The sequence below is a fragment of the Bactrocera neohumeralis genome, chromosome 2 (assembly GCF_024586455.1).
Source record: "Bactrocera neohumeralis isolate Rockhampton chromosome 2, APGP_CSIRO_Bneo_wtdbg2-racon-allhic-juicebox.fasta_v2, whole genome shotgun sequence".
NCBI lineage: Eukaryota > Metazoa > Arthropoda > Insecta > Diptera > Tephritidae > Bactrocera > Bactrocera neohumeralis.
In genome coordinates this window covers 5,200,591-5,218,900 of record NC_065919.1, presented here as the reverse complement: position 1 = coordinate 5,218,900, position 18,310 = coordinate 5,200,591, and the positions used below count along the sequence as shown (strand labels likewise).

Below are 18,310 nucleotides of genomic sequence, written 5' to 3'. Positions count from 1 at the left end.
AATTTAACAGCACAGCAAATAACGGTATAACAACAGCTGTTTCTGTTTCACAACTGCAATAAAAGTGCGGAGCGTCGAAAGCTGAAATGAAGCGAAAACATTGCTAAGCCAGCAGTAAGTCGCTTACAGGGCGCTGGGTGAGCTGGAAGTTAATTGTGCTTGCTTATTGACATAGAAGTCGGTTCTTGCACGTAAAAGCGAGTAAAAATTGTGGCAAACTTTTAGGCAAACAAGCTGTCAAAGCGCTTCAATTAATTTAATTTGTTTTGATTGCGGCAGCAGGCGGCTGGAAGGCCAACTCGCCGTTATTTTTATTACCTGCGGGAAATATAAAAAGGAAGAGAGACGATGCAGAGGGTGCAAGTATTGATGGTCTGCTTGTGACTTGGTGTGGCATAGTGGCCTGCCAGTCCACTAACGATTGTTTTCGCATAAAATTCGCTGCGAATTTGGTAGTTTGCAAAACTTTTGTCATTTCCACAAATTGCAATGTCATTTGGTAGTCTTTTGTTCTATTCTTGCTTAACTGCGGGGTTTTCTCTTTCAACCCACCTCAGTATTACTCTGTGGCAAGTGAGCGAATAATAGACAAACAGACTCTTATATACATAAGTGTCCATTTTTATATCCTGACTAGGGTATATATGTATATATATGATTAGCGTGCTGAGCTGAGCAGTATTAGCCATGTCTGTCTGATCGTTTGTATATGCGTGCCCAGCCCCACAGTTTTTAAGACATCGAACTGAAATTTTGCGCACGTGCTTTTCTACCCAAGAAGCTGCTTGTTTTGTGAAACCAACGATATCGGACCACTTTAGAATATAGCTGCCATACAAACTGCATCAATAAAGGTGAGCTCTTGTATGGAAAGTCTTTTATTTGACAAGATAACTTCACGAAATTGTAGGCATATTGTTTTTCGAGGCAACGGTACAATATTTCAAGGAATTGTTCCGATCGGTTCACTATAGCATATAGCTGCCATACAAACTGCTTCAATAAAATTAAGTTCTTGTAAGGAAAAATCTTTCATTTGACAAGATATCTTCACGAAATTTTGCTCATATTAGTTTTCAAGGCAACGGTACTATCTTCCAAAAAATTGTTCAGATCGGACCACTATAGCATATGGCTGCCAAATAAACTAAACGATCGAAATCAAATGCTTGTATCAAAAACTCTTTCATTTGACGAGATAGCTTCACTAAATTTGGTTTGGACTATTTTCTCAGACACTGCTACAATATTTGAAGAAATGTTTTAGATTGGACCACTAATGCATGTAGCTGCCATACAAACTGATCGCTTAAAATCAAAAGATGGTTCATTTACACCCTTTTTTGCCATGAAAAATTCAGATGTGAAGGGTATTAATACCTTTTTTCCTTCTTTTCTAGATACTTACAGCAATCCCATAAGCAGCATTTCGCAAAAACACCCAGCTCTTTGTTTCTTTTGTGCCTCTGTAAGATGCGCCATTTTCTTGTGCATCCGCACTTATCAAAGATTCGCAAACCAACTCTTCGCGCTTTGGGTGTGGCCACAGTTTACTTTAATGCCTTTCATTATGAAATTATCACTCAAATGTTATTGCACAATTGTAACAAACACAAAGCAACAATGGCAGCAAGCGCGGCTTATATTGTGTATTAAAACACGCTTCACGCCACTCAGTTGCTGCATTGGCCCACCCTCTCGAGCGCGCACTCTGCATGCAACATTTTGCTGTTATTGTTGTCATTATGCTTGCGTTATAAAGCAAATTAAATGCGGTCGCCGCAACTATTCGTAGAAAATCGCAGAAAGTTGACCACTTCTACGCAGAGCTAGCGCAATGCTTTTAAAGGTATTCTGTGGCAACATAAAAACTGCAACAACAGCTACAACAGCAATGCGCGCCATTAATTTCGCAACGGATTTCTCTGCCCTCTCTGTGGGTCGTGGCTGCGAACGCTCTGACTGTGTGGCAAAATTTCGCCAGTGATCAAATGGCAGCGCGCTCATTAAACGCCGTGGCATAATGAAGATTTTGCGAAAGTGCTTAAAATGGTAACGGCATACTAATTCAATGAATGTGTATGAAATTTCCTTATGCGTCTTTAGCATGCAAATGAGCTGCCATAAAATCGGTTAATATGGACGCGGAAAGCAGGCTTTATCGTGTTATTTTACGCATGCCACACGGGAAGCCCACTGAGTTGACGCTTCCTGCTTGCGGGAGTGCGCTTTCGGGAGTGCATTTGCGGTGTGAGAGAATGTTGTTTTCATAAAGTTATATTAAATTCCATTGCGCCGCAGGAGATTAATGCAGACGATACATATCAAGAAAATAAAAAAAACAAAGAGCTCGTAAAATTTGATGGATTGTTGACTGGCTCACACTCACACATACTCATATTGATGCTGAAAACACGGAAAAAGATGCTTTAAAATATTTCTGATCTGATAAAATTGGTGTTGAGTTTCAATAACAATGGCAACGTTGACTCTAAAATATTTCGCAATTTTATGATGAAAGTATTTCACAATTTTTTATTGGACTTGGTATATAAATGCGGTTACCAAGTGGGAAATGAATTAGCCATAAATTCAAATAAAAATGAGCTAATTTGAGGATACAAAATCCCTGAGATGACTCTTGTCTCGTTGGGAGAATATATTCTGCAACCGGTGGTCAGGGTGAAGTAGTTAGGGCTTATTCTTGAAAGCAAGCTCTCATGGAAGCTAAACATTGCGGAGAGAGTGAGGAAAGCATCAGTTGTTCTAGAAGAAGATATGTTGGAATAGATGGATCCTCTCACCAAAAGTGGTGTTCTGGCCCTATTAAACCGTGGTTAAGTCTATAACGTTTTATGTGGTCATTATCTGTTGGAAGACGCTCGAAAAAGCCGCACTAGCAAATTAGCTGGAGCGTGTTCAAAGAACGATCCTCATCGGTGTCTGTCATTCTACACTTTGCCTTTGTAGGCATAGTTACTAGGTGCTTGGTGGTGAAGACTGCTATTAAACTTAGTGAATCTCCCACTAATTCAATTTCACAGATGAATCAAAATTAAGAGGGAGAGTAGGAGGCGGAGTTTTTTACAGTGAGCTCACCGTCAACTCTGGTTTCAGACTATAAGGCCACTGTAGCGTTTTTCGAGTAGATTTGGCTGCTATTAAGGTTGTGCACTCGCTGATTGTGAGCTCAAAACTCACCCCCAATCTCCGTTCCCAATGGAAGCGAGTCCGATATCATCTTGCTCAGCAATCAACACAACTTGTGTGACACGTGGGGCGGCTAAATATTCTCTCAGGCGCTCTTTGACAAAGCTGTACGGAGGAAGGCGAAGTGGTATCATCTTTTCACTTCCTTCTCTAATGTCTTTGTATGACTGAGAATAAAAACACCTTTGTTGAACCTAAAGAAGTGGTAAGCTCAGCACGCTACGTCGATTTATAAGAATCTGTGGATCCACTTTTCGCAGTTTACGGGTTACACAAAGGACGAATATCTATCCAAATGAGATCCATCGACTTTGGATCAATCAAAAATAAATCCATAATATTTGCATAAAATTTAAGCTTTTATCTAGTATAGTTAAAATTATCTGATTTTAACAGAACGCTCATCCTTAATAGCAAAAGAATAGAGACAGTCGATTATTCCAAGCTTCTCTTGAGGCGATTGTTTCACCAGCAAAATTATTCGCCAAAGAAAGGAACAGGTAGTAATCCCTTGATGTCAGGTCCAAATTATGAGGTGTATGCAAAATATTATCTGTACTGTAGGAACGCAATTCCGCTCCAATCGGCCAAAGCTGGCCACTTCTGGGCAACTGCTTCTTTCAGCTGGGTCCAATTGTAGACAGTATAGATCTAATTTAAGAGTTCGGCCGTAGGGGAGGAGCTCATAGTAGATAGTTTCTTCGTAATCCAATAAAAACCGTAGCAAACCCTTCTTGAACTTCAAACTTGGTTTTGACACTGTTTGTACCTTCTCACTGTAGTTTGATCACGTCCATTTTGGCTTGTCTTTATCATAAGTGACCTACTTAGCAGCAATTCGCCGATGGGAACACAGTACATGAGGCCTTTTTTTGGGTTCACGGTGCGTGTTGCAACTCTAACATTATATTACCGGAACGTGAAATGACTACACCTAACCTAATCTTAGTTTTCAGTAGTAAATTTTTATTGTAAGAATGAGTACTGGCAGTCAACTACTTCAAAATTAAAGTCGTGTTAACTACGAACAACGAGGGAAAGGGCAAACGATGTGATCAAATATTCAAAATTATTATTTACTAGTGGTCAACTCACCGGTTCTGTTTGGTCGGTGGCGTCGCATATGGCACGCCGAGAAACACCTCCACCGAGCGCAGAAAGCGAAAATTGTCCAACGGCAAAATCAGACCATGTAGACGTCCATAACGGGTCTGTACAATGCGATGGCCGAGTCGCGCATTCTTATAGATCTCCAGTGTGGAGGCCCCAGTAAAATGCGGCATCAACACACTCGCCACCAGCACACTCGCGACTACTGACAGCATCGAATACGGAGAAAGCTGGCTGAAGTTCGTTAAATGACAAGTGGCTTTAACGGCTTTGCTGAACGGCTGGCTGGGTGTTCTCTTTACATTGTTGTCCATTGCTCGGCATTTGGTCATATTTTCGTTAATCCGTGCGTGTGTTGTTGTAGTATTTTTGCGTTTCACTGCAATCAAGCGCGCTTCAATCGCATGTGTCGCGCACTTGTCTTGAAGCATTTTGAGAGTTTTTCTACTTTAGTTCGCTATTTTTGGCTATTCTAATGTTGTTGTGACGCTTAAGCTTTTTCTATCTATGCGGTGTGTTGAATTTTAGCCTAACGCTGAGTTGCATTTTTGTGTAGTTGTTATGCTTGGCGGTTGATTGCAAGTCTGATTTGGACAGCAAATATGTTGGGGTATCTTAAAATGCATTGATTCCAGCTTTTTGGTTGGTTGTTGTGTGGGTTGGCAAAATTGGCAGTTTTGTTTTCGTGGTTGTTGTTGTTGTTCTCTGGCTCAGATAGTGCCTATAAATGTCCTGAAAATAGAAAGTAAAATATATGTCTTTTAATTTCATTCTTTATAGTTAAAGCTTGTAAATATGCAAAAATTAATGAAGTTCTAGGGAAAGCGCATAATGAACGACTATGATTTTAACTATATAAAAACAATTATAAATTTATGGCACTTTCTAAAAGCGAATCGTTCTTCGCATTATCGTCGCCTTAAGCGACGTAAAAATGTGTGAATATTCTAGATTCATTATTTCATTCCGAAGTGTTCATACTTTTTGCTTTGCTTGTGTGATGTGCCGTAGAACGTCCAACTTTTGCTATTAAATATGCGAATGCATGGTAATGACCTGCAGATAATTAGATAAATGCGGATATGCGGAGTTAGCATATACCAAGGCGGCACTTTGCGCTTTACGCTCCTAAAGATATGCTACTAACCGGAGCTTACCGCGCATTTATTGGTAATAATGTGTTTCCACTGTTTCGATGAAAATAAACATGAAATACAAAGTCATAATTACTAACGATAATTATAATTATAACTAGTTTTTGTTGTTTTTTAGTTAAAAATGTAGCAAACGCCACACACGGCTGTACACCGTCTGCGAGCAAAATGTACCCATGAACTTTCTTGTTTACTAAGGTGGTTAGTGTAGCAACGTTTGTCGCATCGGAAGGATTATTAAGTTGAAAAGGGAAATGCAAAGTGATTGAATATTTTGTTGCGAAGACTGCACGGTCTATATATTTTGTAGAGCTCTATTTGTTATAAATAAGACTAAGGAATTTTTCATCGCCAGCGTCTTCTGTTGCAGTGGCTTCCTCTTTTCTTGGCTGGGATCATGAGTTTGCTATGTTGGGAGTTGATTTTCAGTACCTTTCCTATGGCGTGCTGGATTTATACGCAGAATATTAGTCTGGAGTCCAGTTTTGCGCCTAGGTAGTTTACTGCTTTTTGCGTCTTAAGAATATCCGTAATCGTTTGCATACTTACTTCGAGGGTATGTGTTAATTTGTTAGCACTAGTAGCTCTTTTTTTTCTGTAGCAGACCTGAGGTTGTGTGAGTCGAGCTATTCTTGCGACCGTATCAGCTTATTAAGCTTTATTCGAGCTCCTTCTATGTCTTTTGCTATAATTACTGCTGTAATGTCGTCCGCGTAGCCAATTAAGTACGATTCGTCTGGCACTTCCAGTGGTACGGTATGCTGATGGCTAGTTGGGATCTCTTTTTCCCTTACTGATTAGCACTAGCCGTTGCTTTTTCCAGGGTTCAGGGAATATTCCGGTTTCGAGGCAAGTATTGTACAGATCCAATAGTCATACCGGTCGTTCTGCAGCTTGTTTTTCAGGATTTCTGCTGGGACCCCGTCTGTGCCGGGTGATTTTTTGGCCTTGAGTGGGTAGTTGTATCTCATCGAGGGTAAGCCGGGGGATTTACGGAAATCTTAGAGTATGCGCTGGATCACTAGCTCTTTTTTCGTGTGTGATGAAGAGTGCGTTTTCGAACTGATCCATTTTGGCAGCGGTTAAGTCAGGTGGCTTTGCTCTATCGCCGAATTTTTTCATTACTATTTTATACCTAAGTCTCGAGGGGTGGCATATAGCTACCATACCAACAGACCGATTAAAATCAGGTTTATGCATGAAAAACTTTTCATATCACAAGATATTTTCGGAAAATTCGGCCCTAGCCTACACTATTATACCCGAAGGTATTGTTGAGATCGGACTGCTATAGAATATAGCAGAAGTTTTTTTCATTACTATTTTATACCTAAGTCTCGAGGAGTGGCATATAGCTACCATACCGACAGACCGATTAAAATCAGGTTTATGCATGAACAACTTTTTATATGACAAGATATCTTCGGAAAATTCGGCCCTAGCCTACACTATTATACCCGAAGGTATTGCTGAGATCGGACTGCTATAGAATATAGCTGCCATACAAAGATACAGATTTTTCTTGTTTTTGTTTCAATTTAACTCTCTGCGTGCAATGACCCGAACCAAAAGTACAAAAATCGCAACAAAATGTATAAAAAGTTTCGGATAGTTGCCGAGTAAAAGCAGCCTCTAACGGTAATTAATTCATTTGCACCGAAAGCACTTTTACACTTACACACACTGAACCAGCCAAGGACTCGTGCGCCAGCACCCATGTCTGCTGGCAAACCATGAGCTATGAATATGCTAAATAGAAAATTAAAAATATTACTCTTGTGCCCCTAAGGGATGTGCACATATTAGTTAACTTTTCGTAAAAATAGAAATGATTACCATAAAGCCCCGAAAGGAGCAGAGCCCAGTCAGAGCCAAAAGCGGGGACAGCAGGCTGACACAGCGGAAGTGTGTGAATAAACAAAATGGAGACTAACGCCAGCACAGTTACAATGCAGTGCGGCCATACAAAGGCATTCGCTTGCCAAATATGCGCACATGCGGCATATGGCATGTGGCATGTGGCTATGTGGTGGCTTGGTAATGGCGAAAAATTTAAATTAGGCAGGAAAAGCTGGCGAAAAACAAAGGTAGGCGGCAAACCGTAAAAATTGCTGCCACACGAAAAGCGACAAAAGCGCGTACACACATGGGCACTTTATAGTATGTATATCTGCCGGCTTCGAATGGGCAACAAACGAAGCGGGCACAACAAGTGCAAAAAGTTGAAATAATAGCAAGTACGCGTTACGGGCATGCTTTGTAGCATACTTCTAGGCGGCAAAAAACTATTTACATTAATGCGGAAGCGACGGCCTGCATGCAGGAGCATCCGCACATGCAGACACACACACACACACACACTTATGCGCATATTTGACTAATGATGAATAACACCTGCAGCTTTGTGGCACGTGGTATGTGGCATGCAACGTGTGAAGTGTGATATAATCGCATGCTTTTACGCATTAAAATAAATGCAAAATAAGCTTGGCCAATGAGCTTTCATTGTGCAGTATCATAAACTCTTTATTTTGCTTTTAAATGCAATTTTCACGCTTTGTACAGAGTTCTCAAATTAGCAGTATTTAACATATTTTTGTGATTAAAGGAGAGCCTTAAAATACTACTAAAATTTAGATTGGATGGTTTTAGGAAATGAGGAAACTTTAATGAAATTTTGGAAAAAAAACTTCTTGGTGAGTGAAGAACAGGTGAAAATGTTCAGACCGATATTTCAAAAACTGAAGGAATAATTCGTAAAAATACAGACGGATGGACAACGTCCGGCGTATTTGACGTGGGTACCTGCTGAAGATAGCCTTACCCCACGGCGCTCAAAAGCACAGGCATTTTCAGTACCAATTGGCGGTGTGGAATGGACACACTAACCATCTTGGTAGGGTTCGAGGCCCTCCTAAAACTTCTGCCCTACTTTGGGTCCGTTATCCGACTGCATTGCAACTCAAGATTCAACTGACAAAGTGTGAGTTCTTGCCGCATTTGGGTTTTAATCACAACCACCACTATACCGCAGTCCACATAAGCATAAGCAGGTTGGAGCAAACTGCAAAGGTTTCTGCTCCCCGTGGTACCAGAATGAAGTCTCCGGTCAGACCTCTTAGTGGAAACTACTACCAGTTGAGCTTCCATACTGCTCTCCACGGGTGACCCGGGGTTGGACGCCACACCATTCACAGAAGAAGCTAACGCTAAATATCAGTTATACGCCTTCACTCGCAAACGGTCCAAACTATTTGGCATTCCGACTAGTGGAGATTACACCGCTTACACCTAAATGTCCATCAATTCAGCTAATCCCCATACTACCCAGATCCCTAATGTCCGCGTACATCGGGCAATCTGCAATTACATGCACCCAGTCCGCGTGCCCACAAAAACAATCCGATCTATCAGATAGGTGCCTTTGATGAAAAATGCAATCAGAGGCCCATGTCCCATAAGCAGAAAACTTAGACTCAGATAAAACCTGAAGTCTCAAACAAAATCTGAAGTCTGGGTTACCCTCAACAACCCAACGTCCCGATTGTACTCATGAGTTGCCCGACCTTTAGGTTGTCCCAGCGGTTTTGCCAGGTACACCTGACCCTATCATCTAGAAGGTTTCTGATATCTCTCTCTCCAGATATCTCTCCCAGTAATTCTCCAAATCATGCAACATCACGCTGTATAATAATCAGATCAAGATAGGGTGTACATATCCGAACAAGCATAGCATCCGTTGAGACAGTGCGACATGCAACGATGAATTGAGAGGAGTTTTTAGGACCCCAAGACTGTGATGGTTGCTTCCCACAGACCACAAACAAGCTGCGATATATATTTGACTTGCGTCACATACCTGATGCTGACCCCGTTCACCTGTACAATCGTTGGACGAACCGACGACAATCTGTCCTCAAGCAACATTATCATCATTTTTTCCATCGATATGTCCACCCCCACACCTAAACCCCAATTATTTACAATCTCTAAGAGTTGTCCTGCCGCCCGCTCTAACTCAGACTCCGAGCGACCTTCGACCTGAAGAAGAGGTCGCCCGTATAAGCACAATACTTACAGAGTGGCTCGAGCTGCCCAAGCAGAGACTCTATCATAAGGTTCTAAATACCTGGACCACAGATGAAACCCTGCGGGCAGCCACGAACCATTCCAATCTACACACTTCCAGTCATACCGACTAGACAGGCCCTTCTGTCCGAAAAGTAACTCTGCCAAAGAGTAATATTAAGACAGCCAAGCTCCTCCAGCCATTGCACTACTCGATCCCAGCTTAGGTAGTCAAACGCCCCCTTGAAGTCAACAAATATGCCAAAGACATAGGAACACGGGTAAATCGAGTTAACTGGGACTTCACAGCCTTTCCCTGAATGCTGCTTAAAGCCACTCAAATTTTCTCTTTTTTGAAACGGAAATACCACGAAAAATGATTTTTTTAAAGAAGTATTCAACTTCAACCAATTACTTCGAAAGGCAAAGTATTTGTAATCGATGCTAGTAGCTTAAGTCACACTAGCTATTGGATGGAATTCATTCCCTTCAAATGTGTTTTTTTGGCTCTCCAATACACAGTTTTCCTCATCAAGTTTTTGCTCTGTGTATGTATAAATCTTTTGTTGCATGAAACTGCATAATAATTTCCCCAGGCAGGCTAATAACGGCACCTGACTTTGAGATGTATTCCTATGACAGGAAAAAATATTTACTGTATCTAATACGGCTACTTTTCCTGCTAACAAAACAAACAAAAAAATTAGTATTTTTTCGAATTCCCTTCCCCGCTCTCTCTAATCTCACTGGTTACTCTTTCATTCCTACTTTCTTCCGGTTGCGTTGCATAGAAAAGCCGCAAAGCGAATGTCGAATGAAAAGACCAGTACATAGCTGGGGCAGCCAACACTTTCGGTATGTGTATGAGCAAGGCGTATTGTTCTTTTTGTTGTTTCGAAAGCATTGCTCTATAAACACGAACACTTTGTTGTTTTAGCAGTATTTATGTAGCACAAAAACGCAGTTGCAGAAAGTATTATTTGCTTCTAAAGAAGGGAAAGCAACACACAAGAGGTTGGAAGCATTGCTGCTGCAACGTGTTGTTGTTGGTAGTGTCTGTGTGTGCGTAGTATTTGCTTGTTCTAAAACCGAATTGTAGCTTTTATTTTTATTGTTTTTGTTTTTGTGGCAAGTATTGCAAGCAGTTAAGCAATGGCTGTTTTCTGCACGAAACGCCACTTTAGCTAAACCAACAAAACACAACGCAGCTGCACATGGAATCGTTAGCCCAGCCGGGCCCCACAACGGTCCGCAGGGCCGTCCGCTTCCAGCGACATTTCGCTGTAATTGCAGTTTTACAGATTAGCAATGGCTTTGTTTGTCTTAAGTGTCCGTTGATGGCTTTGGCTTTCATTTTACTCGCCTTCATTGTGCAGTGTGTTGTGGATGCTTTCTTGCCACTTGCCACTTGGCCAACGCGCCGCAAAGCGCAAATAAAAAAATACAACAGCTGCGATAACAATGCACGTTGCATGCAGCGCGGCACACGTTTTCAATGCAGCGTTCGAGAAAAATTGAATTTTCTTCGCTCTAGTGACGCCAGCCCAGCGCCCGGCGTGCAAGAGCGATAAGAGCGTAAGAGCGCCAAGTGAATCGCTTTGGAAGCAATCTGATTTTTTAGTGGTTAATAGAATTCGAGAGCGCGTCAGATGTTATCTCGCATAATGGAGCATCATGTTACGTTACGGTCTTCACGATAAAATGATAAAGATAGAAAAATATTAAGAGACGCATCTGTGGCATGAGCTCATGAGTGCCTTCCATAGCAGATGCAACAGAGAAGTGCGCAAAAATCTTCGTCTTATAACATTAGAGATAAGGTAAAGGCTTTAAGAGCAAATTTTGAAGCCTCCTTCTTTCAAAGCTCTTTGTAAACTTTGGGTATGAGAAAGCTCCGTGGAAAGTGGATGCCGCGCGAGCTTACTTTAGATCAAAAACTACAACGAGTTGATGATTCGGAGCAGAGTTTGGAGATTTTCAAGCATAATCAACCCGAGTTTTTGCGTTAATATGTGACAATGCATGAAACATGGCTCCACTATTTCACTGCGAAATTCAATCGACAATCATCCGAGTGGACTGCACACAATGAATCGGATAACAAGGTAATGTCGTCTATATTTTAAATGCGCATGGAATAATTGGCCGTTTGTAGGACGAATTCGCCGAAAAATAGCCGCATCTAAAAAAAAGGGTCACAAGTCAGTGGAAACGATAGCAAAAATCCATGAATTTGGTTTCGAATTGCTTTCGCAGCCAGCTCTGGCCACCAGCGACTAATTCCTGTTCTGAGATCTCAGAATAATGCTCGCTGCAAAGACATTTTTGTCGAAAGAAGAAGTGATCACTGAAACTGAGGCTCATTTGGAAGCAAATGATAAATCGTACTACAAACATGGTGCCGAAAATGGACCTATGTTGAATAAAAAAAAAAAAAATTCAAAGATATGTATTTTACTATTGTAGGCCAGGACTTTTCGCAATTGGAACTGGGGTCCATATACTCGACACAGCCCACATTTTCGCATGGTAATGTGTAAATATCAGAGAAATATTATCTACCAAACTTACCAAACTGAAATGGGTCGAGCAAGTGCCGAAATATGGGTTTTTACCTAAAAATGTGCAGTGCCATGCCCATTCTGCAAGTTTGATAAGAGCTCCTTTAAATATGGGCGAGTTTGGTTCCTTTAGCTTAAGTGTTTTGAGAGATATGTACATTAAACCTGTTAAGGGCGGGGACACGCCCATTTTTTTAAGTTTTTCAAACCACAGCTGCTCTTCATCACTGAAATCCTCTGCATCAAACTACAGATTTGTTTATTAACTTGGCACTTTATAGATTTACGATTAATGGTGTTTTGTGGGCGTGGCAATGGGCGCCAAAGAACTTTTGTGCCTAGAAGATTGAAGATTTGTGAAATGGTGGTTGGAAACTTGACGCTTTGTAATTGTCAGCGGCAGCGTGTCGCGTTCTTCTTAGCTGTATTTACCATCAATATACGTGCGCTATTATTGTTAACTGCAAGCATCCCACTGAAACTGAATTTGAACCGCCCCTGCGCTCGGAGGCAACGTGCTCATACAAACTCGCATATTTTTCAATATCCATGGAATCAAAGAAACATTACAGCACACAAAGTGTATTTAATTTTATTGAAAATGAAATTGGAGAAAAATAAATAAAATACAAGCACAAAGAGAATATTGTGTGCAGGACTCAGTTGTGGTGGAATAAGAACGGACCGAGCATATTGACCGCTAAGTAAACAATGTCATTACCAAAAATACTGAAGACAGATAGAGCAACGGAGAAAGGAAGCGTGGGAGTAAGGAAATGCAGGAAGTCATGAAGTCGACGGCAATTTTACAGCAACTCTGAAAAAAAGCAAAAACAATGGATGAATGGAAGAAAGCGACTAAAATGTGTGCTGGCAACGTTATAAAACAGATGTGGGAGGGAGGGCAACATTGTAAGTGGCAGCGCCATGGTAATGGTAAGCACATACATACAAATGAAATTCGATAAAGTAAACAACTTCTGGATGCGATGGCAGCGAAAATGAGAATAAATGGTTTAAAAAATACAAAACTATTTGCGAGCAAACCAAAAAATGAGCTAAAAGCTGCTAAAGACGAGCGGTCATGCGCAAGACGCGGAGTGCCGGAAGCCTGTGCTGTGGTTACTTAAGTTGAATAAACAATCTTAGATGAAGAGACGTGGGGTTGGCATTCCGACATAAAGAAAACAGCAGCTAATAATGATAACAAGTAAATACACACAAGAAAATATATAAACGCGTTTAAAGCAAGAAGTGGGCGGAAACGTGTTCGCAATTGTAGTGAGGCTGGCAAGCGATAGAAGAGGCGGCAACAGCGGTAAAAGTCGTCTTACCAAGAATTAAAACCAATTGCGTTGAGGGAGTTGAGATGGCGGCAGAGTAGGATGTATAGGCATAGCAAAAACTTACGAATGCCTTGGCTGAGACTTGGCAATTGTGCGTTGTGGAAATATTACTTCTTAGTGCTGGACATAGTGGGAGTAAAATACGTAGCGACAGAAAATCGAATTTAAGCAGTACACAGTAAACAGATATTTTTGTGCAGCGGCTATAGTATACATAGGCAGGGTGCCAAGATTTGTTTTTTAGTCGGCGTTAGAGTTCTTCAAAAGCAATCAAGCTTGAACAGCTGCTGGGAGTGTTTAGCGTAAACAAAGGCCCGACTGACTGACAAACGCCAGAAAACATAGCAACAAATATGCGCGATAAACAAACGCCGATGCGGTGCACTTAACGCGCAATCTGACACACAACTACAAAAATTAAAACCTCTAAGAAAGCACCAAATACCGAATAATGCGGCGAAAGTGGTGAAAGACAATTCCCAGCGGTAGAACTTTGCATTCGGCAGCGAGCGTCAACAAATATATGACGCAGCAAGAACCAAGTAAAGGCAAAGAGCAGACGTTGTAACCAAATCAAGAAGAATGGTTAAGCTAGAACACTCTTCACAAATACAAACGATTCCTTATAAGAACTTCAAATAGTCAGTTTGTTTGTTAGCTAGATGTTATAGTGGTCGGATCTGAACAATTTCTTAGGAGATTTCGTTATTGTTTAAAGAAATAACTCATGTCGAGTTTGGTTAAGATATCTCTTCAAATAAAAAAGTTCTCCATATAATCAGTTAATTCCGATCGATCAGTTTGTATGGCAGCTATATGCTATAGTCACCCGAAATCGGCCATACCCACAAATAAACAACGTTTTGGTGAGTAAAGGACGGGTGTTAAATTTCATTGCGATATCTCAAGAACTGAAAGACTAGTTAACATAAATACTGAGGACTGGGACTGTCGGCCTGTCTGTATGACGTGATAAAATCGACTCGCCTTGTCACGCTGATCATTTATCTATGGTGTATACTTTATAGATTCTCTGATTTTTCTTTTTCGATGTTACAAACATCGCGCAAACTTAATACACCCTGTTGGGCACAACAGCAAAATGCAGAAATATATTCGAGAAAATCCCATTTCCTTGACGACAAAAAAAAAATCAAGCTGCAGGATTTGCAATAACCAGCATAATGCAGGAGCGCTTTAGGGATACTCCTCTAATTTTATTCGTTTGTTACGTTATGCCCTTTTTGCTGGCGAAACTGTTGCACTCGGCGCAAAGCGGCTTCCATAGCTTCGCTCGGGCTCGGGTAGAGGCTCCATATCGGTGCGTGCGAAACACATTTATGCATTTCTTAAGATTTTTTTCTTTAAATTTTTTTATTATTTCTTTGAAATTTAACTACTTTTTTCGTGTGGCAGCAGCAGCAGTGCACAAGAAGGTAAGGAAATTGTGACGCTCCTACGGGATGCTGCTGCACTAAAGGAAATTCTAATATTTTTGCAATTTCTTACGCTTTAGTTGCTTTTGAGTAGATAAGTTGTTGCAAGCTGGACGTAGGAAATTGCAAATTTAAATATGAATACGAGAGGAAATTGCGAATTGAAGACGCACTGGCGGCTGGTAGTCGCAAATGCTGCCAAGTGGAGGCTTCACAATGGGTGGGGTTGAAATAAGTGGTTATTTTTAACATTAAAGGCGCATACTCATGATAATGTTATTGAAATTTATTGAAGCGAATTTTTTGCAAATGCTTTGAGGGTAGTGCAAGCTATGAGGGTCACATTGGAGACGCTTTCATCTATTCATCTATTATTGCATTATGAGGTAAATGTCGGCTACATAATTTTGATCTTCTATACGAAAGTACAGAGGCTGGTTGTTTCTGTTGTAGCGGCAGGATCTGCCGAGTTGACAGTCCTTGGCGGGGTAAAAAAATCCGGGTCCGTTCTGGTTACGTAGACCCAACTGTCGTTGGAACAGGTCTGTGTTTCAGTTTGGTTATTCGTTTCAGTCGAGCTCTTTGTTTCAAATCGGCGCTTCGTTTTGCAAATATATATCAGTACGCAGCTTGACTTGTCGGGAAAAAGACGACAGACCTCTATTTATCCGCTACTCCGTTCCCAAGTCAGTCGGGCCTACGAAAACGGGACGAGCCCGAGCGTTTACCCCACCAATTACTGGCAACCGGGCAGCATTTCTGCAACAACTTCAGGGATGTCTTCCGCCGCTACAATAACAACAGCAACAATTTCCCGCCTCTATTATGGCTCGTCGACTACGTGCCGGGTTCGACGAGTTTGCATTGTTAATAAAGAAAAGTAATTGTTAATGAAATTGTACGTTGAGGAAAACTACCGCCTCTTGGAACCGGAATAGGAATTTGTGGCACACTTTATACTTTGGAGCACCACTTACAGGAATTATGCATTTACAGTATTTGCAAAGTGTTTTTATTGCATTATCATAAGTGCAAGTGCTGTCCGTGTATGCTTTGGTTTGAAGTGGCATTTGCTCCATTGTCTGGAAGTCATTTGCCAAATGTTTATCGGCGCTTTTTACGGCCATAAGTGCCGCAATATGGCTGCCAAGTGTCGTTAGTGTGATGGCGCTTGTGTTGTTGGTGTGGCGTGAAGCGCTCATCTACAGACTGAGGCCGAGCCTGAGGTTGGGGCTGCGAGGACTGAGGGTGAAGTTGGCGCTAAGTTTGAAATTGAGGCTGTGGCTGAGGATGAAGCTGAGGATGAGGCTGAAACTGTGACGGAGGAAGCGGTCGGGGAAGCTCTTCGAAAATGCAATTTGGTGGGCCTTGTGAAAGCGGCGCTGATGACTTTGGCAACCACGAACGGAAAATCAAATAAAATGGAGATTGCATTCTCTTTGTAGTATAACAAGTACACACATACATATTTGATTTTTTCCTTGAAGAAAATAAAGGAAGTGTGCTAAAATGCGCATAATCGTCCAAAACCTACGAAATACTGCTGGCTGTTATTGTTGTTGGTACCGATGTGTGTTGCCATTGGGGATTATCATCATGTCGGTGATGATGTGAGCATGCTGACGACATTGCAAGTCTGCATTATGCAATTCACACAAACCGGTGTGTAGAATATTTATTCGATTTTGGTAGGCGACACAGTGTGGCACATACGTACAAATATGTGCGATGGCGTTGGGTGGAATTCAAGACTGAAATGGTTCCAGTGGCTCCAATATTGTACCGTTGCTGTAACCTAGTACCTCCTATATGCCTCTCCTAAGTACATATCGTTACCGATTATCATCAAGCTTATTTATTTATTGCATTCTTTAGCGTTCCCTTGAAATTCTAGCTGCTTAGCTATTCTTATGAAAACTTAATAATATGAAGATAGACGCCGCAAAGGGCTTATTGATCTCATCATGCATGCCACGTTGGTTCGTTGTGTGGCTTTAAAATTATTAGAAACAGATTTTTTAAGCAATACCCATGCGATAACTAGCTTCGAAATTATTTCAGGAATATTCTCTGCTGTTACAACAACAACAGCATTATTTACTTATACAAAGTCTTGTATGAGTATTCGCATAGATCACGTTCTGTTGTGACTTTTTGTTATACCTCCTGCCAGATTTTAAAGTAGTCATTGTATTGAAAGCCCAGTCTGCTGGCATGTCTGCCAATTAGACAGTGTCCTGTTAGCACTTTGACTAGAGTTCTTATGTCATTCCTTTTCAATTTTATTAGAATTAGCAGGCCACAAATTGAACAAGTTGGGGATTGACTCTACTGGAGCTCAGCTATATCTATAACATATTTGTCGATTAAATATCTACCAGAAGTCAGAGATGTATAAATTTCATATTTTTCGGTTTCTAGTTGAAGGTTGATGCCTGCTTCGGCTAGTGTATCTGCTTCACAGTCACCTGGGATATGAATATATGGGATATGAATAAGTCGCGCAACGCATTGCAAGTTTGTCTTGAAATAGGACGTTAGATCCACCAAGAGGCCATGGTATTCCTTCACCCTAAGAGGCTTCAGTGTTTTCAAAGCCTTCTGTAAATATAGATATATTTCTTGTTGTGAGCACACTCTTTGACAAAACAAGAAGGCTTTCTTTAATTGCCGTGATCTGCACTTGGAAGACACTTCAGTGGTCTGGTAAAAGTAAATCGATTCTGGATCTAATTTCGTTGAAAAGATACCTCCTCCCAATTGATTATCTAGTTTGAACAAATCCGTTTAGATATGTATGTACTTATCCCTGTATTCCTGTCCACTTCACCATTTCCCACTACTTTTTGGAAAGGATCACAACATTCATAAGAAAGTATTTTTCAATTAATCATATGCGGATATAGAAACTAATCACTAACCGAGCGTTCAAGGCTAGTTAGATTAGGTTAGGTAATTACGCTGATTTCTCGTGAAGCCACTGTCTGACGCTTGGTAAAGACGCTTGTCCGTTTTAGTGCCCACAACTCCTAGGTATGTCTATGTCATACGCGATAGTCTTTTCGATCCATACCTATTAGTTCTGGCCCTTCCACAATTGTTGTCAATTTAATTCAATCAATTCGTCGGATTCCTTAAATTATGACAACGGAATACTTAACCTTAGTCAAAAGTTAAAGCAGGACAGTTGAAAAAGTGTCTAGATGTTTCCGGCTTACTTCTTTATTGTAAATTTGACAAGTTGCGTCCTCCGAAATCTTTAGCCTCATTCTGTGAGTGCCAATGGGATAGTTAGAGGGTCTCTTGCCGCGATGTGAGTCTTCCTAAGAGGTAGCTGTTCACTGAACCTTCTTCGTTCTACTCTGGGCCAGAAGGCTCTTGCAACCGCACATGTGCAGGTTGTTGACCAACGTTTGCTGAACTCG

General features: G+C 41.1%; 1 protein-coding gene across 1 annotated transcript in view; it reads right to left on the bottom strand.

Annotated features, from left to right (window-relative positions):
* The window catches only part of LOC126767654 (neuroligin 4-like), a 188,515-nt gene that overhangs the window by 106,313 nt on the left and 63,892 nt on the right, over window positions 1-18,310 (bottom strand). The window contains exon 4 of the mRNA XM_050485139.1: window positions 4,306-5,052. Within this exon, the coding sequence (XP_050341096.1) occupies window positions 4,306-4,751 (446 nt within the window). The 5' untranslated portion in view covers window positions 4,752-5,052. The remainder of the gene's footprint in view (window positions 1-4,305; window positions 5,053-18,310) is intronic.